We start from the raw sequence: 27,911 nt of genomic DNA on the forward strand, positions 1-27,911 counted from the left end.
CCAGAAGAGGGCATCCGATCCCATTATAGTTGTGAGCCACCATGCGGTTGCTGGGAATTGAACTCATGACCTCTGGAAGAACAGCCAGTGCTCTGATTGGCTGCTGGCTAAACATTTTTATCTTTACATCTATCGTGCAAAAAGGGAAATTCAGTCATTCCGAATCTAACAGATGAGCTGAGAAACCCTGGGAAAGGAGGCAAAGTCCCAGTCTGGACAGGAGGATGTTCAGAGAGGTGGGAAGCTGAGGACTGACTGCTCTGGAGAGGGTTTTATTTTGTTTTACATTCATTCATTCGCCCCCTCCCAACTTTGTGTGGTTGAGCATAGGAGCGTCATAGAGCTCACACAGAGATCAGAGGACAGCTATAGGAGCGGATTCTCTCCTTCCATCATGTGGGTCCCAGGAACAGAACTCATATCTTTAGGCTTGGTGGCAAGCACCTTTACCGGTTCAGCCATCTAAGGACAGGATGGAGGGAGATTTTGACTTGGGGAAGAGAGATGTTGGAGGTCCTGAGGCAGTCAATTAGAGAAGGGACTTTAAAACCTGGCAGGGAGGCTCATACTGCAAGTCCTGTTTGGGGCTGCCTGGGCTACACAGTGAGCCTCTAAAACAAAGGTGTGTGTATGTGTGTGTGTGGATGTCCACTCCAGCCACTCTTATCCAGGGGATAGGAAGGGCTCTGAGGGTCAGGATCTAGATTAAGGGACACTGAGTGGTTGAGCAGAAGTGGGGGATGGGGCAGGGAAGGGCGAGGGGTTTGGAGCCATATCAATTCAGAGATCATTGCGGATGCGTGGAGGAGGTACCAGAACCCGACAGTTGAATTACTCCGGGGGCGGAGCCCGGGGCGGGATCTATCGCGGCGCGGAAGGACAATGGGCGTGGCCATCTGGGGTTGGGCTTGGGGGTCCCAGGGACTGGGGCGGGGCTCGGGCGGGCGCTGCGCAGCCGCGGGGCGGCATCCGCGCATGCGGGGCTCACTCGGCTGCAGCCGGCGCCTACTGCCACTCCCGGGAGCATGAAGGACCGAACCCAGGAGCTCCGCACGGTGAGTCCGATCCCCGCGCGCTCCAAACCCCGCGCCCCGCAATTCTCCGCTCGGTTCCCGCAGACTACCGGGCGTCCACAAGGGTATAGAGGGAGCCTTGCAAATGTGGGAGACCCCGAACCCCCCTGGGAGTCCCACCCCTCCGATCCACTCCTGGTCACGGATTCGAGCTCTTCAGCACCGGGACTGATGGCTGGAACCTGGGGTCTTGAGGAACTTTTTGGGGCGCTCCTGTTTGAAGGCAATTGGGAAGCTGTTATGGGGTTCCGGTGGCGGGATGAAAAATCGTGACCTCTTCCCCGCCCGCTTGTCACCGTCCTTGTACTGTCCCCTGGAGGCTGAGCCTCTCGTCTCCCCCACCCCCTGCCCAGTGTTCCCCTCCCAACTCCATCCTTGGGCGCGCTGCGGAAATGAGGCCACCCGGTGGGGGTGGCCTCTGTGGGAGCTGTCTCTTGGGGCGCCCCATCACCTGTGGCTCCCATCACCTGTGGCTCGCGATCAACCCCAGTCGCTTTAGGGATCCCCGGCTTGTTCTGTATTAAAGGACTCACACATACCTACCCTTGGTCCACCTTTGGGCTTCTAGGCAACCCAAGCTGGCGTTGCCCAGACCCTACCCGGATTTCCAGGTCTAACTGCGACCTGGATCTATTTTCCTACCTGTATGACGGAGGCCTCTGGGGTGTGGTTCTTGGGGGCGGGGTTTGGCGAGGAGCAGAAGGCTGTAGAATGGTTCTACCTTAGAACCATCATCTCTCAATCCTGAGACCCCAGTCACCTACTCTTAACACATAGGGGAGTACCCTTCCTCGGGTCTCAGACCCTAGAGGGACAGAAATTAAGCTCGTCCAAGGGAGGGTTGAATAAGGGTGCTTTTTCAGGTGATTTATTTGATTCCCCAGGTGACCATCTCCAGTGAGCTCCACCCATTGATTTCTGGGAGCCTCCTCCCCCATCTGGTGGCTTCCTAGATCCCTCCTCTTGTGCCCCACTTACAGCATTTCATGGAAAGTTTTTGTCTTTGGGCTCTTGACCTAATGGCTGTGATTTCTGCTTAGCTCCCTCATTTGTGCCTGGATCTCCCTACCATAATACCAGCCATGTTTGTGCTCTCCAGACTTGCCTTCCTCTTGTTCAACCTGCCATCAACCCACACATGCCTTCAGACCTGTGTTATTCTTGGCTGGGTACCTAGTGCTTCATCTATTTCAAAGGAAACGGACAGTCTCTCATGTCATATATAGTCTTTAAACACTTCCCCCACCGGCCCCTTGACACTACCCTCAACTTAACTATGCTATGTTTTTTTTTTTTTTTTAAATCCTTCTTCAGCCCAAGGTACCTTGGAATTATGTAGGCCAGTTGAGTCTTAAACTCAAAGCAGTCCTCCCGCCTCAGCTTCATGAGTGCTGAGATGACAGCGTGCACCACCATGTCAGACTGGTGCCAAACTGAGTCGGATAGTATGTCCAGGTGATGGATGGCAGTGCACGTGGTCTTGTGCCTGTCTTCGGGTTTGGTGCATATGTCGTGGGTATGCAGGGGGACTAAGTGTCCAAGAATACAGGCCTTTCCATATGATTGCAGTCTCAGGCTTCTCAGCCCTCAGCCTCTCTGCTAAAGGTGAAACTGAGGCACAGCAAAAGTGGACCACTTACTTGTTGGAGGAGTGGTAGGTCAAGGTCAGACAGCTTGGGTTGTAAAAATCTCCAACTTAGGGCTGGAAAGATGGCTCAGAGGTTAAGAGCACTAATTGCTCTTCCAGGGTTTCTGAGTTCAATTCCCAGCAACCATATGGTGGCTCAGAACCATGAGATCTGATGCCCTCTTATGTCATGCAGACCTACAGGAAGGCAGAGCATTCATCATTCATATACATAAATAAATCTTTTTTTTTTTTTTTTTAAACTTGAACCTAGAGCTATGTCCCCTGGGTGGCTCTACATGGGGATGACTAATGTGGCTCCAAATTAACCCTATATGCATTCTACTCCATCCAGGTATCAAAGCCCCTGGAGATGGTCCTTTCAGCCAAGCTGGCCTTGTCCATGGAAGGTCTAACTGATCCAAGCATGGCTGGAGTGAAATAGGCTTCTGGGCTGCTGCCATACTTAGAAATTCCTTGCTTTCCCTGGGCAGTGGTGGTTCGCACTTTGAGTTACAGGACCCAGGAGGCAGAGGCAGGCTGATCTCTGTGAGTTTGAGGCCAGCCTGGTCTAGAGAGTGAGTTTCAGGACAGCCAGGGCTACACAGAGAAACCTGTCTGGAAAAAAAAGAAAAGAAGCAGAGCCATGGTGGCGCGAGCCTTTAATCCCAGCAACTGTTCAGGCAGAAGCAGGTGGATCGCTGAATTCGAGGCCAGCCTGGTCTACAGAGCTGAACAGAGAAACCTTGTCTCGAAAAACCAAAAGATAAGAATTTAAAAAAAAAAAAAAAAAAGGAAGAAATTCCTTGCTTCCCTGACCTAGGGTTTCTGTTTGTGAGATGCAAAGAGGGACGCTTGAAACTAGAAATGTAGTTCAGCTGATAGAGCGCTTGCCTAGCATAAGCCTGACATGTTGGGGCACACCTGTCAGTCATCTCAACACTTTGGAAGTGGAATCCACCATCATTCTTAGCCCTACAGGGATTTTGATGCTACGTAGCACAGGCTACGTGAGAGAAGAAAAAAGAGGAAAACTCAGAGCCTAGCTTCTTGGCTTGATGAGGTCCTAGGTCTTCCAATTGTAGCCCAAGAGTCGGGGTTTAAAAGCAGAGTCACCAGGGATGGAGACGCTGGTGCTGATGCTGCTGGACGCACACATGGCGTCTGTGTGCCTGCTCTAGCCTTCCCTCCCTTTTCCTCCTCCCCTGCCTCCTCCTCCTCTTTCTCCCCCACCCCGCACCAGCACATTTGGAAGGAAGGAGAAGGGAGCTTATTTATAAAAGTCACACTTGGGGAAGGAGCTGGCGTGCTTCCTCGGTACTGTGATGTGGGCTGGGCCCAGCCCTCTAGCCTTCTTCAGCCCCACCTCTCCCAGATCTGCAGATGGCATGGTAAAATCGATGATGAAGGGGCCAGCAGGGCTCCCTGCTCCTAGCCTTGTGGATAGACCCATGGAGATCAGACGCCTAACCCCTCAGAGGCCAAGACTGGACCAGGATCACACATCTGGGGAGAAAGTTGGGGAGTGAGCTGTTTCCCTAACATGTGACATGAGGAGAGGCCTCATGTCTGAAACTCACAGGCCTTCCTCGTTTTCTTCCTTCATTTGTTTGAGAAGAGCTCACCTTGAACTTGTTATGTGGACAAGGGTAGGCTTGAACTCCTGATCTTGCAGCCTTCACCTCCCATCTGCTGGAGTGGCAGGCATGTACCACCATACTGATTCTCTTCTGCTTTTTTTTCCTTCATTTTTCACCACCCCCAGCACAGGTTTACTGTGTATCCCGGGCTGGCCTGGAATTCATTATGTAGCCAGGGGAGGCTTCAAACTATGAGCAATTCTCCTACTTCAGCTTCCTAAGTGTTGAGTAAGCCACCACATCTGGCTTTTGTTCATTATCATTTCATCTTTACATTTATTGATTTGCTCATTTGCTGCAGGATGGGTACATATGCATGGAGGTCAGAGGGACAACTTCAGGAGTTGGCATCATGTGGGTCCCAAGGATGGAACTCAGGTTGTCATGCTTGGCAGCAAGTGCCCTTACCTGCCAAGCCATCTTGTTAGCCCTTAATTTCTATTTTTGAGACTGGATCTTTCCCACACTGGCCCTGTGAGGCTACTGTTTTGGCCTCTCTAGCTATTCCAGACACGCATGAGCAGCGGGTCCACACCCTGATTTTCTCTGAGGCTTTGTTTATTTGGGATTTTTTGAATTAAGTTCTCATGTAGCTGAGAATGACCTTGAACTCCTGATTTTCTGCCTTCACTCTCCTAGTGTTGGGATTCCAGGCGTGCACCACCATTGTAAACTCAGTTTATGCTGTCATTGGGATGGAACTCGGGCATCCTGCACGTGGATCGTGCAGCTCTACCAGCTGAGCCACAGTCCCAGCCCCAGGTCTTTTCTTCTGGGGAATTTCTGGAAATAGGAATGTGGCCCACAGGGAGTTGGGCTTACTAAGATGAAGACCATGATCTGAAGGGAGGGACCTTCCCCCAAATGAAAGATGTCAGTCTTGTGGTACATGCCTGTCATCTCAGCTACTCCAGAGGATTAGGCTGGAAGATCTCAAATTCAAGGTCAAATTGAACTACACAGCGATTCGGCATCAGCTCCCTCAACTTAGTGAAACCCTGTCTCAAATAAATATAACGGGGGAGCTGGAGTCATGGCTCTGTGATTAAGAGCACTTGTGGCCTGGCAGTGGTGGTGGTAGTGCACACCTTTAATCCTAGTACTCGGGAGGCAGAGGAAGATGGATCTCTGAGTTCGAAGCCAGCCTGGTCTACAGAGAGAGTTCCAGGACAACCAAGGCTCATAGGGAAACCCTGTCTCGAAAAACAAAATAAACAAATAAGTAAAAATATATAAAAAAAAAAAAGGGGGGGGAGATCAGGGTCCCTGACACCTGGCACCCGGTGTTCCATGAGATCTAGGACAGGTAGATCTTTCTGGAAGAGGAAGCTCAGGGTTCTCTTTGTCCTTGCCCATTTGTTCCCTGTTCCTCAAGATATCATCGCTTTCTGATGCTTAACCTATCTTCTTCTATCCTTTGTAAAATGGAGCTGATATTATCTAGGTATAGTGGCATAGATAGGTCTGTAATCTCAGAATTTAGGAGATGGAGACTAAAGGATCATGAGTTCAAGGCCATAGCAGTTAAAGCTAACCTGGGCTACACAGTACACTGTCTCAAAACAAAACAAAAATAAACAAGCAACAACAACCCCAGAAAGTAAAACAGACACAATAAAATGGACCTGACATTATCTGTCTCCCAGAGGTGAGCTAGTGTGTGATTTTTACTCCTCTTCAGCTCTCTGGGAGAGGGTCCAGCATAAACTCTATATGGGTATGTGCACATCTGGGATGCAGATGGGATCAGCTTACAGGACCATCGAGTCAAACCACCTGTTTTACATAGTACAAACATAAGATTGCAAGAGGACCAGGGGTTTATTTAAGGATGCACAGACCAGCACTGCCCCTCTTTGGATTCTGTGGAGGGCACTGAGCCTAGGCAGGGACTTGAAGTAGGAAGTAGGGTTCTAGGGATCTCCCAGCCCCAGGAGTGGAGACAGAATTCTAGGCAGGACTTGGGAGCTTGCTTTTCTAGGGACCAGCCTGACTTCTGTCTGTACACCCTTGTCTGGAGCTCAGGGCCTCTCTGCACTAGCGATATTGACTTTGATAGTCACTAAAGAGGAAGGGGGGGGAAGCCCTGGAGGCAGACAGCAATGCTGGCTGGGTTCACCAACGCCAAATGAATCAAACCTGCTGGCTGGCCCTGCTGCCACCCCCCCCCCCCCGGCCTCTGCACCTCCCAGAACAATCACACTGGCTTCCTGGAGAAAAAGTGTCCTGGAATATGAGAGCCTGTGCCAGGAAGATCACGTAGACGTAGATTGTCCTTAACACTGCTAGGGGCAGCCCCCAGCTTTCTGCCCACAGCGGCTCTGGTGAGGTCCTGTGTTCCTCCAGACGGCACTTGCTTCCAGCCCTGCAATTTCCTGGCAGTCTTGAGGTCAGAGGGTCAAAGGACAACTCTGGGGAGTCCATTCTCTCCTTCCACCTCTATGTGGGTCCCAGGGATCAAACTCAGGTTGCCAGGCTTAAGTGGAAAGGGCTTTTGCCCAGCTGAGCCAGGCTGAGCCATCTCGCTGATCAAGGCTGACTCCTTAACTGGAGGAGAAAGGTACTATCGTCTGCATATTTGCTTATTTTTTACTTGTTTGGAAGGGGCACACATGAACCACAGTGCACCTGTGGGAGTCAGGACACCTTACAGGAGTCGGTTCTTTGTATCCACTGTGTGAGTTGAACTTGGGTCATCAGACTTGGTGGCAAGCCACTGAAAGATTTCTCTTGCCCAGGGAGAGAGAGCTGAGGGGGAGGGAGGGAGGAAGAGGGAGGAGAAAAGAGAGAGAGAGTGAGAGTAAGAGTTTTAATTGATGGCTTTTGTGGTTTGGGGCAAGAATTTGGTTTGTAGCCCAGGGTATCCTCAGACTTGTATTGATCTTTCTGCCTCTGCCTCCTTTGTTCTGGGATTGAAGTTAGGTACCATGGTGTCTTAATTAGGGTTTCTATTCCTGTGAAGAGACACCATGGCCACAGCAACTCTTACAAAGGAAAACATTTAATTGAGGTGGTGGCTTAGAGTTTCAGAGCTTTAGTCCATTGTCATGGTGGGACATGGTGGTGCCCACGTAGGCATGCTGCAGAGGTAGCTGAGCTTTTACATCTTGCAGGTGAACTTGAGCATATATGAGACCTCAAAGCCTGCCTCCACAGTGACACACTTCCCCCAACAAGACCACGCCCACTCCAGCAAGGCCACACCTCCTGATAGTGCCACTCCCTTTGGGGGCATTTTCTTTTACACATGACATCTGTGAAGATTGTCCTGTTTGTTTGCAGTGCTGGAGATCAAACTCAAGGCACTGTACAGTCTGCACAGGAGCTCTTCCACTGAACTTTGTCCCCAGCCCCTTACTGGAGGATTCTAGGCAGAAGTTCTACCTCTGAGCCATACTGCCAGCCCCTTGCTAGAGGATTTTATTGTGTGTGTATATGTGTGTGTCTGTATGTGAGTATATGCATGTGTGTGCAGGTGCCTTAGGAGCATAGAAGAGGGTGTCAGGTCCCCTGGAGCTGGAGTTACAGGCTCTTGTGAGCTACCCAAATGTGGGTGCTGAGGATTTCTGTGCATTCAGGTTGGCCTGGGATACATGGATAGATCCTGTCTCAGAACAAAACAGGAAGGGAGGGTCCCCATGTTTCTGCTTTTGGGGCCCTTGGGCACAGGAGGGTTCCAACCTGGGAGTTTGAGGAGAGGGCTCTGAAGAAGGGCAGAGACAGACTCTGACCCCATTGGCAACAATATTGGTTTCTGTGCATGTCTATCATAGGATGTTTGGGCCTTGACCTATACTTGCCTCATGGCTTTAGCTGCTGCCTCCATGGCAAAGGTCACTAAGTCCTAACCTTATCCTGCCCCTTCTATGTAGCTTCTAACCCCGTCTCACGCATACCTGGGTCCTTAATCATCCAAGAAAAAAAAAAATACCTAGCTGCTCATTTGGGCTTGCCTGTTTGTCTATGACAGGGTGTCTTGTGGTCCAGGCTGGCCTCAAACTTGGAATGTAGCTGATGATAGTCTTGAACTTCTGATCCTCCTGCCTCCAACACCCCAGTTGCTAAGATTATGGATGTGCACCACCACATTTGGTTTATTCGGTGTTGGGGATCAAACCCAGGGCTTCATTCATGATAAGCAAGTACTCTGCTGCTTAGCCACATTCCTGGTGCGTGGATAACCACTCTTTGCTCATTTTCTGCCCACCCCGGACAAGACACCAGGAAGAAGGCATGCCAGGACAGCTAGGTTAGCCACTTGCCCTGATTTTGTTTTGGTCAAGACCGTGTGTGGGAAGAACATCATGGCCTATGCTTGCAATCGTAGCACTGGGGAGACAAGCAGAAAGATGGGGGTTGGAGGCCAGCCCTGTGTATTGAAAACCGAGGATGAGAGGGGAAGCAAACGAAATGACAGGATAAGTCCTTTTTAGCCTAACCACATGGACTGTGGGCAGCAGACGGTTTGGGCTTTTCCTTGAAAGAAAGTATTACGTGATTATAATTTTTAAAATTGTTTCAATTTTCTCTATTTCTCTGTATGCATCCTTCCTCTGTCTCTCTGTCTCTCTCTCTGTCTCTGTTTCTCTTCTCTGTCTTTCTCTCTCTCTCTCTCTCTGTGTGTGTGTGTGTGTGTGATGTATTGTGGTGATGTGTCCTTGCCAGGCTCCTGTGTTGAGGTCAGAGTACAACTTTGTCACCAGGCTTTTTGGCAAGTGCTTTTACCTCCTGAGCCATCTCACTAGCTTTCAACTTGTTTTTGAGGCAGGGTCTCTCCTGTTATTTCAGTTATGTCTATTTCCAGTGGTTTCTTTTGGCCCTGCCTCCCTCCCTGTAGGCATGCTGAGATCTCACATAATAGACACTACCTCTTTCCCTTTTTCTTTGCTTTCCTTCTTTTTTTTTTTTTTTTTTTTTTTTAATAAATTTGATTCCAGGAATTGAACCCAGGACATTGAACTCAGATCGTCAGGGTTGCAAGGCAAGCTCTTTGACCCGCTGAACCATTTTTTTGCCAGCCCTGCATTGATTATTTGACTATATTAATAGAGTTAGACCATCTTGATCAATTAAAAAGAATTTTTTTTTTTTTTTTTTTTTTTTTTTTTTTTTTGTTTTTTCAAGACAAGGTTTCTCTGTGTAGCCCTGGCTGTCCTGGAGCTCACTCTGTAGATGAGGCTGACCTTGAACCCACTGATCCATCTGGCTCTGCTTCCAGAGTGCTGGAACTGAAGTTGTGTGCCACCACTGCCTGGCTTGGTCAGCTTTTTTGACACTACTCAAACTACAACTTTAGTTTGTGTGCTGTACTACAGATTGGAGGCTTCAGAACAGAACAAGTCTTGGGTCTCTGGAGAAAGAAAAGGATGCATACTGGAGTTGGGGAGACAATGTCAGAGAGAATGCTGGCGACCGCTGGCTCTCTGATGGAGCCACCCTAGGGAGGAGGCTTTTTATAGTGGTGAGCCAAACCACAGGAAAGAGAGGAGACTACCTCCCGATAGTGGGGCCTTCCAGAGATGGGCAGTGCCGTCTGGTAAGGGATGATGGAGTGCTCTGTCACTGGAGGCATGCAAGCAGAGGTTCCCAAGGGCAGGGGGAGTGTGGCTGTGGCTCCCGTCTGGATATGCATAGTGCATGGGAAACTGGAGGAACGAGGGACTGTTAGAGGGAGAGGGTCCCCTGAGAGAGGCAGCACCTGAGGGGGAGGGGATGGTAGGCTTCATGGAATCTGAAGTACAGGGGAAACAGTGTGGATTGCAGGGGCAGGAAAATGTTCATAGCAGCTGTGGGTAGACTCTGGAATATGGGGAGGAGGAGGAAACTGGTACTGTCGAGGAGTCCTAAAGGAAGGAGGCCGTGATGGCTAGGTTTAACTAGTATTTTAACACAACCTGAGGGGAGACTCAGTCCTTCAGATTGCCTGTATTGCCTTGGCCCATGGGCACGTTTATATGGGAAATCTCTGCCCACTGTGGGTGGCACCATTCCTTAGGTCCTGAACTAAGAGTGAATGGTTTTAAGCCACCAGGTGGGTGCTGGGAACCAAACTCAGGTCCTCTGCAAGAGCAGCAAGCGCCCTTAACCACTGAGCCTTCTCTCTAGCTCTTCTCTCTGCTCTTTATTGGATATGATGTGACTAGCTGGCCTCTCAAGCTCCTGCCACTGTGACTTCTCCACAGTAATAGGCTATAACCAGGCATTGTGAGCTAAAATAAACTCTCCCCACTGAGATGCTTTTTCTCAGGATATTATTCATCACAGTGGCTTGAGAGGAAATGAAGACAGAAGCTAAGAGATTTGAGAACGATGATTCCTATGGACTTCTCCCTCAGAGTACTAGAGAACCATGCCAGATCTGACCACAACTGGGAGGTCAGATCCAAGCCTTCTGACTGTCTTTGAAGCCACTCTGAATGGCACCTTCAGAATCTTTCCCAGGCTGTTCTGTCCCAGCTTTGCCCTCATGGACAAGGTCTGGCTATATCCCTACCAGTCTCCAGTCTAGCTGCAGCCCTTGGGAGGCGGAGGTGGTGGGTAGTACATGGATGCCTTTGAGTGGGTATGTGTACTTGAGTGCATAGCCTTCAGAGTCCAGAAGAGGACGCCAGATCCCCTAAAGTAGTTACAGGTGGTTGTGAGCTGCCTGTTGTGGGTGCTGGAAACCAAAACTCTGACCCTCTGTAAGAGCAATATGAGCTCTTCACCGATGAGCCAACTCTCCAGCCCCATTTTAGTTTTTTTGAGACAGGGTCTCATGTAGCACAAGGTAGCCTTGAACTCTGCAAATAGCTGGGGGTGGCCTTGACTCCTTATCTTCTCGCTTCAGCCTCTGCAGTGTTGAGATTATAGGCACATGCTAGCCTGTCCAGCTTTGGCTATTCCCAGATAAGGAAGCTGGAACCTGGGCATGGTGGTATATTTCTGTAATTCTAGCACCCAGGAAGTGGGAACGGGAGGGTCAGAAATCCAAGGCCATTGTGTTTGTGATTAGTTTGGGCTACATGAGACTCTGACTCAAAAATAAAAGCAAGGAAGCAGGCAAGATGGTTCAGTGGGTAAAGGTGCTTGCTGCTAAACCTGGAGACCTAAGTTCAATTCCCAGGTGGAAGGAGAGAAGCAACTCCTACAATTTGTTCTTTGACCTACATAGTGCAGGAGGGTACCAACCTACCCGGGGCACGGTGTACACATGCACTCCTGTATATATCACAACTACATGTAATTTCTGTAATTAAAATTTTTTAAGTGAATAAGAAAAAAAGCAAAGAAGATGGAACATTCTCATTTCACCTTTCCTTTCCCCCAGCTTCCCCAGAGCTTGCAGGAGACTGAATGTAAATCCCAATTCCACTGCTCAGGACCTGGCTAGCTGCAGAGTGATAGGAAACAGAGCGTCAGTTTCCCTGAGGTGTACTCTGTGGGACTCAACTCCATGACCAGGAATGGTCCCTAGATGTGACAGTAGTGCCTAGTGTCTCCTTGTGTATGGGTTGGGGGAGGGATGGCCACCTGGTGGAGTCCACAGGCACTCTGAGGAGAAGGAGCAGAGCGGGGGCTTATTTTAGCTGCCCGGGGGAGGAGGTGTGATCTCTAGATGGGAGGGGGCCCCTCAGCGCTGCCTCCACAGAAGCTTCTAGCCACCCCCTCTTGCATTCTGTGGGTCCTGTTTCAACTAGGTAATAGAGACCAAGAAAATTCCTGAATCTTATTCTTCTAAGTCCTGTACCCCTACAGTCAGCTGTCACTATCCCCATTTCACAGAAGAGCATCAGTTTTGGAGGGATGGTATGTCCCTGAGCCAGGTCCTCTCATCCCCACAACTTGAGTCATGTTGAGAGAGCAGGCAGTACCCTCTGCCATCAGGTACTGAGCAGTGAGCCATGGCTGAGGCCGGAGCTCCTGACCCAAAGGTGATAGTTCTTACCCGAGGTCACATTGGTGTAAGCTGGCTCTGGGGAAAGACAATGGACTAACCAGCTCATGACCGGGACTAACTCCAGGTTTTGTAAGATAGGATCACCATGGCCAGAGCTGGGGAGATTGCTCAGCAGTTAAAATGCTTGCCATACTAGCATGAGAACCTGAATTCAGATCCCCGGAACCCATGCCACGTTAGTGTGGCACCCCACTTGTATCCGTAGAGCAAGCTGGCTGGCAAGACTAGCTTTATCTCATTGGCAAGCTCTGAGCTTGATTGAGATACCCTCAATAAATAAGGGGGATGAGCAACTGAGGACATCAACTTCCGGCCTCCACGTGTATATATACCCACACACATACAAATATACATACACACATGCACATCACACACATGTATACGCACACACAGACATGGAAAAGGAAGAAGAAAATGACCATGGCCTGAAGACAGGCCTAGTCTAATCATTCCCCAGCTGGTAATTGTGGTTTTTATATGGCTGCTCTGGGGATGCTGGGATTGGAAACTCTGAGCTCCATTTTAATTGAAAAGCAGGCCTGGTGGTACACACCCAAAATCCCAGCACTTGAGAGGCTGAGGTAAGGTCAGGAGTTTAACCCTAGCCTGAGACACTGTCTAAAAATGGAACAAAACAAAGAGTCTGGAGAGTAGGAAACCCTGGCTTGCAGGAGTCTGTCTCCAGTGGAGCTCAAGGCTCAGTTAACTCAGACAGCAACCTATTGCTTGGCTTCAGTTTTAGGAACCACTGGCATGGTAACCACATTTCACGGCTACTGGAAGGGAACATGACTCTCACCCACTGGGCATGACAGACCCAGTGGTGGTCCTCCAGGTGGCACTGTGGCTGGAAGCTGGGGCACAGCTTGTCTGTCCTTGTTCCGGCCCAGAAACTTCCAAGAGGCTCCCAAGAGGGAGATAAGTGTCCAAAGAGCCTCCTGTGCCTGTGTGTGAAGAAGGTTCGTAGTTTAGGGCCCCGGGGGACCCACACATGTCCGCTCACATATATATCTAACACTGTCTAGGCCAAGGACAGCGATGATGATGATGATGTCACTGTCACCGTGGACCGAGACCGCTTTATGGATGAGTTCTTCGAACAGGTGGGAAGCAGCCTGCTCTATGTCCCTTCCGTTCCTCACCCATGAGCTGGTGCAGGACTCTCAAGTACCTAAGCCTTGCTCAGCCACCCCACTCCACCCCCACCCCCCAGAGGGAGTGGTGAGCCAGTTTGAGGGTGGATAGGTTGATGCTTAGCAAAACAGAGTCCCGGCTTGGGACTTTCTGGGAACTGTTGCCCAGCTCCCAGTGCTGGCCCATCTTCCCTCTGATTCCCAGCTCTGTTGTTCCCTCTAACCTCCCTGACCGGGGTCCTCAGGTGGAAGAGATCCGAGGCTTTATTGACAAGATTGCCGAAAATGTGGAGGAGGTGAAGCGGAAACACAGCGCCATCCTGGCCTCCCCCAACCCGGACGAGAGTGAGTGAGAGAGAATGGGGACAGCTGCAAAACAGGGCTCCTGAGCCCCAGCCTCCCTGCCCCGCCCAGGGTGTGACAGGCAGTAGGGTGTTTAATCTACACGTGTAGAAGACAGGGCTCCTTGCATTGACTCAGGCCTGGATTTGAACAGGTCGGTGCCCACTGTTGCTGTGAAGATTGCTGTGGCCAGGGATGGCAGCACACACCTGTAATCCCCGCAGGTTGTGGTTAGAGGATCAGGAGTTCAGGGTCATCCTCTGCTACAAAGGGAGTTCCAGACCAGCCCCTACCCTTCCCAGCTACCTAGTTTTTCCCTGAAGATATGGACGGCAGGCAGCTCTCCTGGGGTGCTGGGAGGGAGGGTCCATGGATGGATGGGTGGGTGGGTGGGTGGGTGGGTGGGTGGGTGGATGGATGGACTGACTGACGGACGGATGGACAGATAGAAGGAGAGAGTAAGATGCCTGATGAATTGGAGCCTGCCCAGCCCAACTCCACCCTCCTTGACTACCCAGGGAGCAGATGGCAACTCTGAGGTGGCTTCTCTGACAGAGCAAGCAAAGCTTCCTGGGAGATCTGGCACCCTGCCGCTTAGTAGCCCAGAGCCCAGCATTCTCAGGCTCCAGGAAGTCAGTCACCTGCCTCCCTTCACTCAGGGACCTGTGTGTATCTAGATCCCATTTAGTCCTAGCCAGGGTCCTTGACCTGCATTCACACTCCTGTTGAGGGATGTGTGTTGCGTGGATGTGAGTGTTTGGGTACATGTGCCCATATGTGGGCATGCAGGGCCAGAGAGGCTGTCAGGAGTTGTCTTTGTCCTCTCTTGCCTTTTAGTTTGCTTGATTTTTGTTTTTGTTTGTTTGTCTGCTTTTTGAGATAATGTCTGAAGCAGTCGGTAGTTGCACAGACCTTTAACCCCAGCACTTGGGTGGCAGAGGCAGGTGGATGTCTCTGAGTTTGAGGCCAGCCTGGTCTACACTTACAGAGTGAGTTCCAAGACAGCCAGAGCTACACAGAGAAACTGTGTCAAAATAAGAGAGAGAGAGAGAGAGAGAGAGAGATGCAGCCCAAGCTGGCTTCTATTATTTTGTTATTATTATTATATTTATTTTATGTGTACAGGTGTCTTGCCAGCATGTATGCAAGTTTACCACATGTGTGCCTGGTGTCCATGGAAGTCAGAGGGCATTGTGTCCCCTGGAACTAGATGGTTGTAAACTACCATGTGGAGTCTGGGAACTGAACCTGGGTCCTCTTAACAACTGAGCCATCTGTCTGGCCCTCTCTTTTTAAAGTTTCATTTATTTATTTTATTTATGGGTGGTGCTAGGGTTATGTGTGCCCTGCACACATTCAGAGGCAGCTTGAACTTTCAGGATTCAATCCTCTCCATCCACATTGTGGGTGCTGGGAATTGAACTCAGGTCCTCTGGAAGAGCAGCCAGTGCTCTTAACCTCTAAGCCATCCCTCCAACCCTGGCCTCTACCTCTTAAGTGCTGGAATTATGGGCACATGGCATTGCACTGCTCTGTTGAGACAGTGATTGCCACATTGATATCTAGCAGGTGACCACAGCCAGGCCCAGCCAAGACCCTCTGCCCTGGGAGGTTTTAACTGCAGGCATCCTATGACACTAACTGGCCAGTCCTCTGCCAGCCCCTCATGGTCACTAATTCCTGGGAGCTTGCTATCCTGTCATTTCTTGTCCTCTAGGAGGTCCCAATCCCCTGTGGCTCACAAAAGGCAAGGGAAAGCTCTTGTGTCAAGCTTGTGTCCCCCTTATCCAGGACCCCTCACCCTCTGGGTCAGAATAAGTCTTCCTCTGGCCCTTTGATTCAGTGTGTTTGGACCAGGAGTTGTGGTAGCAACTATGCTATACCTGCCCCCTGGAAAGGTAGATTGGAGCGTTTGGAACCTAAAGAGACATCTAGGAGGGGAGGGCAGAGAGGGACCACCCAGGCCATGGGAAATTGGTGCAGTCATCATCTCGCTGCATCCGTTTTCCTAAAGATCTGTCCATGATCGCTGCAATATGTATCTATCTATGTCTGTGGTTGTCTAGGTCACCATGTGTCCTTGTGTGGGCTGCATAATGTGCTAATTCTGTGGCGAGAAGAAAGCAATGAGCTTCGGATGTAGCTCAGTGGATATAGTGCTTGACTAGCATGCACAAAGTTTTGGGTTCAATCCCCAGCTCCCCATAAGGGGAAAGTGGTGGCACATGTCCATAGCCATTCTAGCACTCGGAAGGTAGAGGTGGGAGATTAGGAGTTCAAGGTCATCTTCGGCTACACGATAAGTTGCAGGATAGCCTGGGCTGTATGAGACTGAATCTGAAGGAAACGGGGATGCAGATTGGCAAGGGGACCCCTCAGCTACTGGAGGTGGGGTGGGCACACCGTAGTGGAATTACTCATCTTCCTTTCCCCTGCATGTGCCACACTGTCCATACGTATCCCTGAGTGGCCTACAGCGTGGGTATGGCTCCCGGGAACTAGCAGCAGAGCCACGTGGAGACGCAGCCACTCCTTAAGGGGAGAGGGCACCCCATGGGCTGTGGGGCAGGGATGACTAAGGAGGGATATGGAAATTGCCAGTGGGTTGGGGGCTTTCCTGGATCAACGCTGCTTCTCGATCCTCGGGGGCTGCCATCCGGCTGGGCTATTTTAGGTCTGCGCAAAAAAGGCTGAGACAGCAAGAGCAGCTGGTGGCCAAGTTTCCTTTTGTTCGTGGGAGGAAGGCTCCCTCCTCCACTCCGCAGAGCCGCCCCCCCCCCCCCCGCTCTGCCCCACTCACATTCATCAGGACAGGTGGCCTCCTATCCTGAGACCCTGCTGTCACCCCTGAGCCCTGACCCCAGTATGTGTGGTAAGAAAGGTAACAGCTAAGAACCTGGGCCCAGTTTCTCCTGAAGAGAAGGTGGTATTGGTGACTTCCTGGGAGGGCAGCAAGCTGAGCACCCTCAGAAGTGCCTGTGCCTGCTTAAAGTCATAGCTATGGCTAGGACAAGGGCCACTGCCTGCCCTTACGTTTATTCACGTCTCATGACCCCTAGTGACATGTCACCTCTAGGGCTACAACTCCCAAGGGGAAGTATTAGCTCTTTGAAACTGCTACCTCCCACCAAGACCATGCTGTCCCCTGTCTCAGTCACTCTGGGAAGCTAAGCACCTAGGAAGGACGGCTTTGTAAGGAGTTCAAGGTCAACTGTTGCTTTGACTGGGTAGGCAAGGTGGACCACCCTGCTGACCTGGTGGGTTTCTGCTTCCCATCCTGAGCCACCAGGTAAAACCAGGTGAACCCGGTCCCATCCCACGCCCAGCACCCACACAAGTAAACAGTCCTCGGCGCCCACTGCAGCCTGACCAGCATCTTAAATGTAACCCCATCTGTTATCTACAGGGGCTGAGGGAAGCAGCGAAGCAGGGGGGCGGCTTCTTGGAAGGCAGCGGGAGGGGGTGAGGCTGTAGCTGAGGTGGCCTTGGCCTAGAATTGCAACTGTAGACAAAGACATAGCCAAGGGAAGAGAGGAGACCACAGTGCTGGGTTTGCCCAGAGCCCCCTGATCCACTCCTGGTGCTAGAGTCTGGGTCTGAACAAGGAGGAGAGGATGTGTCTATACCACAGAACCCCCTTCCCCATAGAGACCAAGGAGGAACTGGAAGGGCTCATGTCCGATATAAAGAAGACGGCAAACAAGGTTCGCTCCAAGTTAAAGAGTAAGTCACTGGTGGCTGGGGATGTGGCTCAGTTGGTACAGCCCAGCCTGCATGAAGCCCGAAATTGATTCACAGAACCCCGAAGGTTGGGTGTGGAGACTCAACACCTGTAGTCTCAGAAAGTGGAGATGTGAGGATCAAGAGTTCAAGGACAGCCTGGTCTATATGAGAATAATGTAGAAATAATAAACATTTTTTTTTTTTAAATTAAAAAACCCACCCGAAGAGGTGGTTGGCATCCTGGACTCTTGAAGAGACCACAAGTTGTGTCTGTGTTCACAAACGTGCATACATGTCCCATGGCCATGGCAGCTTAAGGGACATGTCCTGTAGGTGGCAGACGCCTAGTCCTCCACATTTCCTTGAACTAAAGAGGAATTATCAGGTCACAGAGTGGCCTGAGCTGCCAGACCCAGCATAAGCAAGTATATCCAGATGCACACACACACACACCCCTACACCTGTTTTAGGGTAGGGTACTCACAGGTGGTGTGTGCTTGAACACACATGTACACAGCTGCACACACTAACCAGTGAGAAGGACAACTGTTGGGCCCACCTCCATTGCTGTTTACATTTTGCTTCCCATATGAACTGCCCCCCCATACCTTTTGACACAGGCGGAGGCTCCACACCCTGGGGGTGGGGTGGGGTGGGAGCCGAATCCTCCGCTTGTGGATGGAGTTGATGCATGGAGGCCAGATGCTGTTCACCAGTCCCCTGACATCACCCCCCACGCAGGCATCGAGCAGAGCATCGAGCAGGAGGAAGGTCTGAACCGCTCATCCGCAGACCTGAGGATCCGCAAGACACAGGTGCGGCAGGATGGCGGGGGTGGGTGGGTCTCTGGGTCCCTGTAGAGCCTGTTACCTACCGGCACGCCTGTCTCTCTGCTCCCTACTCCCAGCACTCCACGCTGTCACGAAAGTTTGTGGAGGTCATGTCTGAGTACAACGCCACGCAATCTGACTACCGAGAACGCTGCAAAGGGCGCATCCAGAGACAGCTGGAGATCAGTGAGCCGGGGGCAGGGTCTGCACTGGAAAGGAGGGGCCTGAGGCTGAAGGAGTGTTAGATGGGGCTTGTACCTACAGATGTAGTTTGGGCTGGAGGGTTGGAGCCATAAGCCGGGCCAGTGTGGTTTGACCTGATGGGGTAGGTATGGCTTGTGGCTGGGGGTGTGGTTTGAGCGGGAGGGTGGTACCATGAGTGGACCCTGGATATGGGGCTTGGGCTAGAGTGGAGTGGGTAAGACTTTGTGCTGTGTATGTGGCCTAGGTTGGAAGAATGGGGCCACTGGTGAAGCTTGTGGCCAGAGATATGACTTGGGCTGGAGGGATGGAGCCTATCCATAACACCCTGGGGGGTGGGGCTTGTAGCTAGAGGGGTGGTTGAGGATGGGGCTTCTGCTGGAGGGTTAGGACTAGAAGCTCCTGAGCTCCCTGAAGAGGGCAGAACTTAGTGTGATCCCACCTGCAGCTGGCCGGACCACGACCAGTGAGGAGTTGGAAGACATGCTGGAGAGCGGGAACCCTGCCATCTTCGCCTCTGGGGTGAGTGGGAAGCCCTACCCTGGTACCAGGACCCACTAACCACACCCCTCCACACTAGCCCTAGTATGTGTGCCAAACCCAGGGGCAGGGCAGTATTTGGATTTTAGAGAAATCCTGAGCCTCAAGAGAAGGAAGGGTCCAGGTCGAGGGTCCCATAAATACCAGCGGCAAAGGTGAAAGTCAAAACCTCTGTCCAGGTTGACACGGTTCCTAAGGTAAAGGCGCTCGCTGCCGTGCCTGCCTGGCAACCTGAGTTGGATCCCTGGGACTCAAGTGGTGGAAGCAGAGAACTCTTGCAAGTTGTCTACACATACACATCACATACAAACTCATTATACACACATATGCATACATACACATACCACACATATATACACACACACATATGTACACATACATACACACACCACAGGTACACATGCACACCCCCCACACACACACACTAATAAAACATAATAAAGAAAATTAAGACCTGCATCCAAACTGGGCATTATGCCTCATACCTGTAAACCCAACACTTGAGAGGCTGAAGGAAGAGCAGTGCTTCCAGTCCAAGGCCAGCCAGGGCATGTGTATGTGTTCTGACCAAACAGATGTGGTGACACCTGTCATCCCAGCACTGGGCAGGTGGAGGGAAGAGGATGAAGTCACTATCACCTGGGCTACACAGCACTTTGAAGGATAGGCTGGGCTGTGTGAGACCCTGCCTTAGAACAAACTGAGTGCCTGTTACTCCTGCAGTGAGTGGACAGACCTAAGACCATAGCTGAGAGCTTGCTGGCCCGCCAGCCAGCCTAACCAAAACGGCAAACTTCTGATTCAGTGAGAGACTCTGTGTCTCACAGAGGCAGGGCTGACAAGATGGCTAAGAGGGGAAAAGAACTTGCTGCAAAGCCTTATGACCTGAGTTCAATCCCCAAGGACCCAGCCACACAGTGGAAGAGAACTGGCTTCCCCAAGTTGTCCTCTGACTACAAGCAAGCTGTAGCATGCATATACCCCCACACATGCAAGTAAACAAAAACACATGCAAAGACATTTTTAAAAAACCGGTGAGGTAAAGAGTGATGAAGAATACCTTGTTCTGGCCTCTCTGCATATGTGCAAGTTGGTACACAGACCTGTGTACTCACATGTGTGTGTGCCTGTGCGCATGTGCACATATACACAAATGTTTAGGAAACCTAAACAGGACTGGGCTGTAGCTCAGTTTGTTAAAGTTCTTGCCTGCCACTCATGAAACCCTGGATTTAGTTCTCAGCACTTACAGAAATCCAGCATGGTTGCAGGCCTGTGACTCCACACTACAGAGGTAAAGGCAGGCAGATCTCTCTGAGTTTGGGGCCAGCCTGCTCTACAAATTGAGTTACAGGACATCCAGGCCTGTTATACAGAGAAACCCTGTCTCAAAAAAGCAAAACAAAATAACAACAAAAAAGATACAGGCAGGAGCATCAGGAATTTAAGGTTATCTTTGGCTCTATCACCAGTTCCAAGCCAGCCTGGGATACATGAGATACTGTCTCAAAAACACAAAAATGGCTCAGCTGGTAAAAACACTTGCCACTAGTCCTGACTACCTGGGTTTGATGCCCAGGACTCTCTTTATGAAAGGAGAAAATTGGTTCCTTGCCTGGCTTCCATGTATGTGCTGTTGGATATTTGCAGGTACACACACACATACACAAATCAATAATGGATGGATGTCTGTGTCTGTGTGTGTATGTGTGTGTGTGTGTGTGTGTGTGTGTGTGTGTGTGAATGTGAGAGAGGGGAAGGAGGGTTCTCACTATGTAGCCCTGGCTGCCTTGGAACTCTTTGTGTAGACATGGCTGGTTTGGAACTCACAGAGATTTGTCTGCTTATGTCTCTCAAGTGCTGGGATTAAAGGAGTTCCATGCCATGGCTGCCATAATAAAACAGTCACTTGGTGAGCACTAACTGTGTGGGGGAGTGATATCAATTCCTCATTTCCGGCAGGAATTGAGTCACACAGAAACTAATTAGCAGTGGAGCCAAAGAGGAGGCTGGAAGGGCTGTGGCTGCTGCTTCTGGGAAACCTCTGTTCATCCCAGCTGCCTTCCTCCTTGGCCCCTGTTCTAGTTCCTTTTCTGTAGCTGTGATAAAATGCCCAGAACAAAGGCAACTCAGGGGAGATGGGTCATGATTTAGCTAGCTCACAGGAGCTTGAAATGGCTAGTCACATCATAGTCAAAGCAAAGAGAAAAAGGAATGTTTGCATGCTTAGTGCTCGGCAAGCTTCCTCTTGACATGGCCCGGGATCTTTTGTGTAGGGAATGATGCCACCTACAGTGGGCTGGGTCTTTTCACGTCGATTAATATTGATAATTAAGACATTCCTTCATACACATGTCCCTAGCGAAGCTGATTTTGAAAATCCTCATTGAGATGAGACTCTCCTCAGTGATTTCCAGGTTATGTCAAATTGACAAAACCATTGAGCCTGGAGGAATGACTATGGTTAAGAATCTTTGCTGCTCTTCTGGAAAACATGAGTTTGGTTCCCAACACCCATGTCTGACAGCTCTAGGGGATCTTCTGTCCCTCAGGCACCACACTCATATACCCAAACACACAAACATATACATTGAAAAACAAAAAATGCAGCGTCCCTGCCCTCCTAGTCCTGGTCTCCAGCCCTCCTAGTCCTGGTCTCCAGCCCTTCTCAGCATCAGGGTCCTGCTGCTCTACCCTCTAGATCATCATGGACTCCAGCATCTCAAAGCAGGCTCTGAGTGAGATTGAGACGAGACACAGCGAGATCATCAAGCTGGAGAACAGCATCCGGGAGCTGCACGATATGTTCATGGACATGGCCATGTTGGTTGAGAGCCAGGTGAGTGCCTGGTCCCCAGGGTCATGACCTCTGGCTCTCAGCAGCATCCAGGGCCACACTAACCCCTTCCCTTTCCACCCGACACGCTGCCCTGCCCGGGAGGGACAGTATCTTCAGGTAACCATAGCCTGTTGTAAGGGCCTCCAGGGACCCTGTTGCATGGCTCTGCTTGGTCCCCCAGGCCCTGCATGGCTCCACTCCTCCCTCCAGCCCTGTCCTGGCTTCACAAACTCTTATCAGGGACCACTGTGGACTGGCTGCCTTGCTAGGGGCAGACGGCATAGCAGTGAACAAGACAACTGAGCATTGCTTACAGAAGTGGATGGCTATTGGGTGAGCAGGGGCAGCACAGCATCTAAATAGAACAGAGGGAATATTTCCTGGGGGAGCTCAGGAGAGCCCTAGGGAGGCATCTTCGGCCAGTGAGTGGCTTGTGAGCCACAGGAGACCTGAGATAAACTAAAACTTGAGATTGTGTGTTTGCACAGATATGTGTGTGCACAGGTGTGCATGCGTGCATGTGCCTTATTCTAGGCAAGGGCTCTCACTGAATCTGGAGCTCGCCAAATCAGCTAAACTGATTTCTGGCTCCTGTAACTGGGGTTAGAGGCATGGGCCTCTATGGCTGGCTTTTTACGTGGGTGTCTTTTATAAGGGATCCAAACTGAGGTGTTTGTCAACTGAGCCATCTCAGCCCAGTTACCTGACTTTACTGTAAGTTTTCTTTTCTTCTCTCCCTCCTTTGAGACAGCATCCTGCTATGTAGACCAGGTTGGCCTTGAACTCATGGAGATCCAACCTCTTCTGCCTCCTTAGTGCTGAGATGAAAGGCTGTGCCCTAGTCCTAACACATATTCAGGACCTAACACATATTCACTCCAGGCTCCTTCTGCTTCTCAAAGGGACCAGCTAGGAATTGGCTCCCAGAAGAAATGAGGGACCAGCAGTGCCAAGGGCTCAGCAAGAGGCTAAGCTTAAGGAGACACAGGGAGTGGTTGAGGCCAAGCCAAAGCTGGAGACAGATGAAGTGGTAAAACGGTGCCAAATACCATGAGGCTATTCATTTATTTACTGACTCTTATTGGGTGTGTTCTGTTTTAGAGACAGGTTCTCATATATGGCATGCAAACCTCGAACTTGATTTGTAGCTTAAAAGATGACCGTGAACTAAGAAAGAAATATTATTTTAATGTGTATGGTTGTTTTGTCGGCCTACTCATCTGTGTACTATGTGTCTGGGGCTCATGAGGCCAGAAAAAGGTGTCTAACCCCCTAGAATTAGGGTTAGTCAATAGTTGTGATCTGCCAGGTGGGTGTTTGGAGTTGAACCAGCATCCTCTGCATGTACTACCAGTGCTCATGAACACTGAGCCATGTATCAATCTACCCTTGACATTTTTTATTTAAAAAAGACCTTTTTACATCTGTGTGTGTGTCTGTCTGTCTGTCTGTCTCTCTGTCAGTGTCCATTTGTGCTTGCAGGATTCAGTTCTCTCCTTGGATTATGCGGGCCAAGGCTTGAACTCAGTCTTGGTGGCAATCAGCTTTATCTCCTGAGCTATCTCACATCCTGGACCTATCCCCTTGCTTCTACTATCCAAATGATGGGATTGTAGGCGTGTGCCACTGTATTCAGTTGACATGGCGCTGGAGATCAAACGTAGGAGGGCATCTTGTATTCTAGACAACTGAGCTACATCTTCAGCCTTCTGTTTTGAGACAGGGTCTTCCTTGGCTGACCTCAAACCTGTGGCAATCCTCCTCCCTCAGTCTCCTGAGGGCTGGGATTACAGGGCTAAATCACCATGTCTGACTTGTTGATGTAGATTTTGTTGTTGACGTTAGTTTTGATTTTGTTTTGTTCTTTTGCCTTTGTGAGACAATCTTGCTGTTTAGCTCAAGCTAGGCTTTGAACTCCTGATCCTGGCTCAGCCTCCTCTGTGCTAGGATTTTAGCTGTGTCACCACACCTGGCTATCTTGAAGTTTTGTTGCTATTTGTTTTTTGTCTGTTTTTGGTCTTTTTTTTTTTTTTTTTTTTTTTTTTTTTTTGAGGGGTTGTGTGTTTTGTGATTTCTTTTACCTTTGTAAGAAAAGGGCTTGATATGTAGCCCTGGCTAGCCTTGAACTCCTGATCCTATTGCCTCAGCCTCAGCCTCCCAAGCACTAGGCTCATAAGTCATGCCTGGCTAGACTAGGGGTTCAGTGGGTAGATGTGACATAACTTTAAGCAGTGGGGAGGTCTCAGGAAGCTGCTACTGTGTCTTGGTGAGAAGCTATGAGAAGGTGCCAGATCTAGACAGAGACACAACATTGCTGTGAGTCTTGTGGGGCAATGTCACAGTCAGATGAAGAACATGGGACCATGTAGGGCTGGCCAGAGGGTTTCAAAGTTGGGAGGACAGCAGACATTAAGAGCTTCACGGAACTGTCCCCCTGAGGAAAGAGTAAGAGGCTTGCTTACGGTCACCTGGTAAATCGTGGCCAGGGCGGGCTCAGCCTGCCCACTCCTGCCCTGCCTTGCCTGGCACTGTCCACTTCCTAGGGTCACAGCTAACCACCCTCTGCATGGTCCCCACCCTTGTCTGAGACTGCATGGGCAATTCTACCCCCAGGATGGCTGCTGTTTGGAAAAGGTGGGCGCTGCTCCTGGCATGTCTTGGTATTCAGGATGCTTTGGCCAGGTACCTGGCCTGGTGGCACAGATGACAAGCTTCCTGCCCTCCTCACAGCTCTCTCTTTCTCTGATTTCAGGGGACTTTCCTGAATCCTTCCCTGAGCTCCATTCTGGCTCTGAGGAAGGAGGCCTGGACTTCGGGTACCCCTGGTCCTGCAGGGGGAGATGATTGACAGGATCGAGTACAATGTGGAACACGCCGTGGACTACGTGGAAAGGGCTGTCTCTGACACCAAGAAGGCCGTCAAGTACCAGAGCAAGGCGCGCAGGGTCAGTGGCCAGCTCTGTCCAATCCCATGCCCTGGAAAGCCCCCAGACTGTGAGACACGACTCCCCATCTGTCTCTGTCCTGTTTTCAGAAACTCCAGTCATAGCCTCCACCTCTCCATCACTACCCCTAGTCCTGACCCTCCAGATCTCAACTCTCATTTTATTGATTTCTGATTGTTTTTCCACATGTGGGATGGAACCCAGGATCTAGTACATGGCAGACAAAAGCTCTATTACTGAGCTATACCCACGGCCCCTCACTGGGGGATTCTAGTCTATCTTTTACTGTACCCCCACGGCTGTCCTGAGGCCTGCCCTTTGTGTCCTTGCAGAAGAAGATCATGATCATCATTTGCTGTGTGATTCTGGGCATCGTCATCGCCTCCACCATCGGGGGCATCTTTGGATAGAAACCAGCCCCACCCACCTCTCCACTCTGGATGGGTCTCCCTGAGGAGGCCACTGGCTGCTGCGCCTAGCTGGGTTGCCCTCCCTACCCCTGCCTTCTGGCTGGGAGCCCTTTCCCTCCCATCCCACACTGCTCCCTCTCTGCCATGAGGCTCCCATTCCCACCACCCTGCCCCAAGCCGTGTCGTGTGCATGACCTTGTGACAGTGTGTGTCTGTACAGGAGGCAGAGGGGAGCAGCAGCAGGATGAGCCTCAGTGTGGGGACAGGTCAGTGTGGGCAAGACCCGGGCCCTGGCCAGATCGCCTTTCTTTAGGCCTGAGGTCCATCCTCCCCTGGGACTCAGGCTCCTTTCTGGACCCCAACCTTGCCCTCAGGACCTGCCCTGCCCTCTGGCTACTCCAGCTCTCCCCACCATGCCAAGGCACCTGGAGGGTGGGGACCAGCTGGTCACATGGTGCTGCTTTTCAGGTTAGGGGAGAGGTGTCCCAGGGGATAGCCCAACACTGAAGTCTTTGTTAGCTTACCACTGCCAGGAAGCTCAGGGTGCCACGGCTGCTGGTGTGTTAGGAGCACCCAGGATCCCCACTTTGAGCAAAGCCTGACAAATGTCTCTGGCCTCAGATGCCCTCACCACTGTCCTGGGAGTCATGTCCCTGGGCTGGGCCTGAGCCTAGTGAACTTCTGCGAGCTTGATGGTGCCCTCTCCAGCCTTGCTTGGAGCTGAGAGGCAGAGAGACCTCAGGACTCTGCCCGCTGTCTCTAACAGGCATGTTGGGTCTCGGCCAGAGTTGCATGTTGGGGACAGCGGTCCCCTGGTCTGTTAATGCTTTGAAAAGCCAGGTGTCACCTTAGGCCTGCAGTGTCACCCTGCCCTGTCTCCCACTGATGTGCCACACGGTGTCAGGTGTACTGGATGCAGTATTCAGCAGCCAGTTGGGGAAAGGGCTCCCCACTTCTCTTCCCTGCCGTCTTGGGGCGTCTCGGAGTCAAACTTGTATCCCCTGCCCCAGGAACCCTGTTTTGTTCACAGGCAGGGAGTGTGCATGCAGTGGGAGTTGGGGCCGTGTCTGTGTGCCCCCCCTTCCCTCAGCTTTGCTCCTACCCAGTGGCTGACCACTGTCCGTGCGGCCTTCTCTCGCGGCCACCTCCCTCCACCCCTTCACCAAAGGTCTTGGTACAACCAGCTGCCCATTTTGTGAGATTTTTATGTAGAATAAACATTTGTATCTGTAGTGAGCCTCTGCTTGGAACTTTCTTCTTCCATTTGTAGGGGATAATGGGATCAACCATGTAGGTACTGAAGGCCTTCAGCTGCCTCTGCCTGATCAGTGGGTAACATCTAGGCTTTTCTAGAACGGTTCCAGAATCTTCCCTTACCTAGGGGGAGAGCCGGCGCCTGTGCTGATCAGAGGCATGGCTTCAGATCTTTCACCTATATGAATGTTTAGCCTGGGGCTTGCAGAGGTCAGAAGAGTGGATTGCATCCCCTGCAACTGGATTTACAGATGGGTGTTAGCTGCCATGTGGGTGCTGGGAACCAATTCCAGTTTCTCTGCACAAGCAACAAATGCTCTTAACTGCTGAACCATCTCAACTCTCAGATCTTTTTAAGTTTTGTTTGAGACAGGGTCTCACTAGGTAGCCCTTACTGTTCTGGAACTTACTAGGTAGACCAGACTTCAAATCCAGAGAAATCCACCTCTTTGCTCTGCTTCCCGGTGCTGGGATTAAAAAGTAGGTCCACCATGCTTGGCTGTTTATTTATGTGTGTCTGTCATGTGAGTGCAGGTACCTGTGGAGGCCAGAAGAGGGCGTTGAATCCCCTGGCACTGGAGTTTTAGGTGGTTATGTGGGTGGTAGAAACTAAACTCAGGTCCTCTGGAAGAGAAGTACATGCTCTTAACCACCGAGCCATCTCCCCAGCCCCTTTTTTAAAAGTATGCACATGTGCTCGGGTGTGTGTACATGTGCCTGAGCATGTGTGCATGTGTTAGGAGATCAAAGGACAACTTTGGGCTTTGGCCCTCACCTTCTGCCTTGTACAAAGCAGGTTCTTTTGTCTTTTGTCCACTGTGTATAGCTGACCCATGAGTTGCAGGGAATTCTAGCTAGCAGCATTACTGCATCCAGCTTCCCCTCGGTTTTGGGAATCTGAATTCCTCACTTGCATGGCAGGAACTGGTTCCTGGGAGATGGCACTTACACTGCTCACCTTCCCTGATGAGTGCCTTCCTGCTATGCCATGTCCAGATCTCCCTCCTGAGGCTCACAGAACATACCCATCAAATATCCTCAGCCTGATGGACACCACACACCCCGGAGTAGGACCTACAATTGTCCAGATGGTTCTAAGATATTTAACACCTCCCACCTGAGGCAAGGAACTTAAGAGTGGCAGAGACCTGAAGCAACCGATACCTCAAATACCCAAACCCCATTCCCAACCTTCTATGACATCATGCCATGAGATGAGTCTTGATTCAAGGGACCCACCTGTGCCTCTCACAAGTGCAAGAATGCTTTTGGCCATTCCAGATCCAGTTCCTGCCTGGAGCCATGCAGTGGTCCCCAACATAGGAAGCTGAGATACAGGTTAATACAGAGCCAGGGAGACCAGTTACTTAGAAAGTAACTTAATGTATTTAGGATAAAATAAAATATCCTTAGAA

General features: G+C 50.8%; 1 protein-coding gene across 2 annotated transcripts; it reads left to right on the forward strand.

The window, feature by feature from the left end:
* Positions 1 to 924: 924 nt before the first annotated feature.
* On the forward strand, positions 925 to 26,474 carry Stx1a (syntaxin 1A). 2 transcript variants are annotated; one of them, XR_007835813.1, is made up of 10 exons: positions 925 to 1,055; positions 13,305 to 13,382; positions 13,658 to 13,757; positions 17,403 to 17,477; positions 18,219 to 18,292; positions 18,385 to 18,493; positions 18,957 to 19,030; positions 21,750 to 21,887; positions 24,640 to 24,832; positions 25,165 to 26,474. XR_007835813.1 is itself a non-coding variant. In XM_051204997.1 (10 exons), the coding sequence occupies exons 1-10, from the start codon at positions 1,026 to 1,028 to the stop codon at positions 25,240 to 25,242; spliced, it is 867 nt and encodes a 288-aa protein (XP_051060954.1). In that variant the 5' UTR covers positions 925 to 1,025; the 3' UTR covers positions 25,243 to 26,474. The 2 variants fall into 2 exon arrangements, 1 of the variants encoding a protein (XP_051060954.1); XM_051204997.1 differs by having other exon boundaries at positions 24,722 to 24,832.
* Positions 26,475 to 27,911: the final 1,437 nt, after the last annotated feature.

This window comes from Phodopus roborovskii, unplaced genomic scaffold, assembly GCF_943737965.1.
Source record: "Phodopus roborovskii unplaced genomic scaffold, PHOROB, whole genome shotgun sequence".
Lineage (NCBI taxonomy): Eukaryota > Metazoa > Chordata > Mammalia > Rodentia > Cricetidae > Phodopus > Phodopus roborovskii.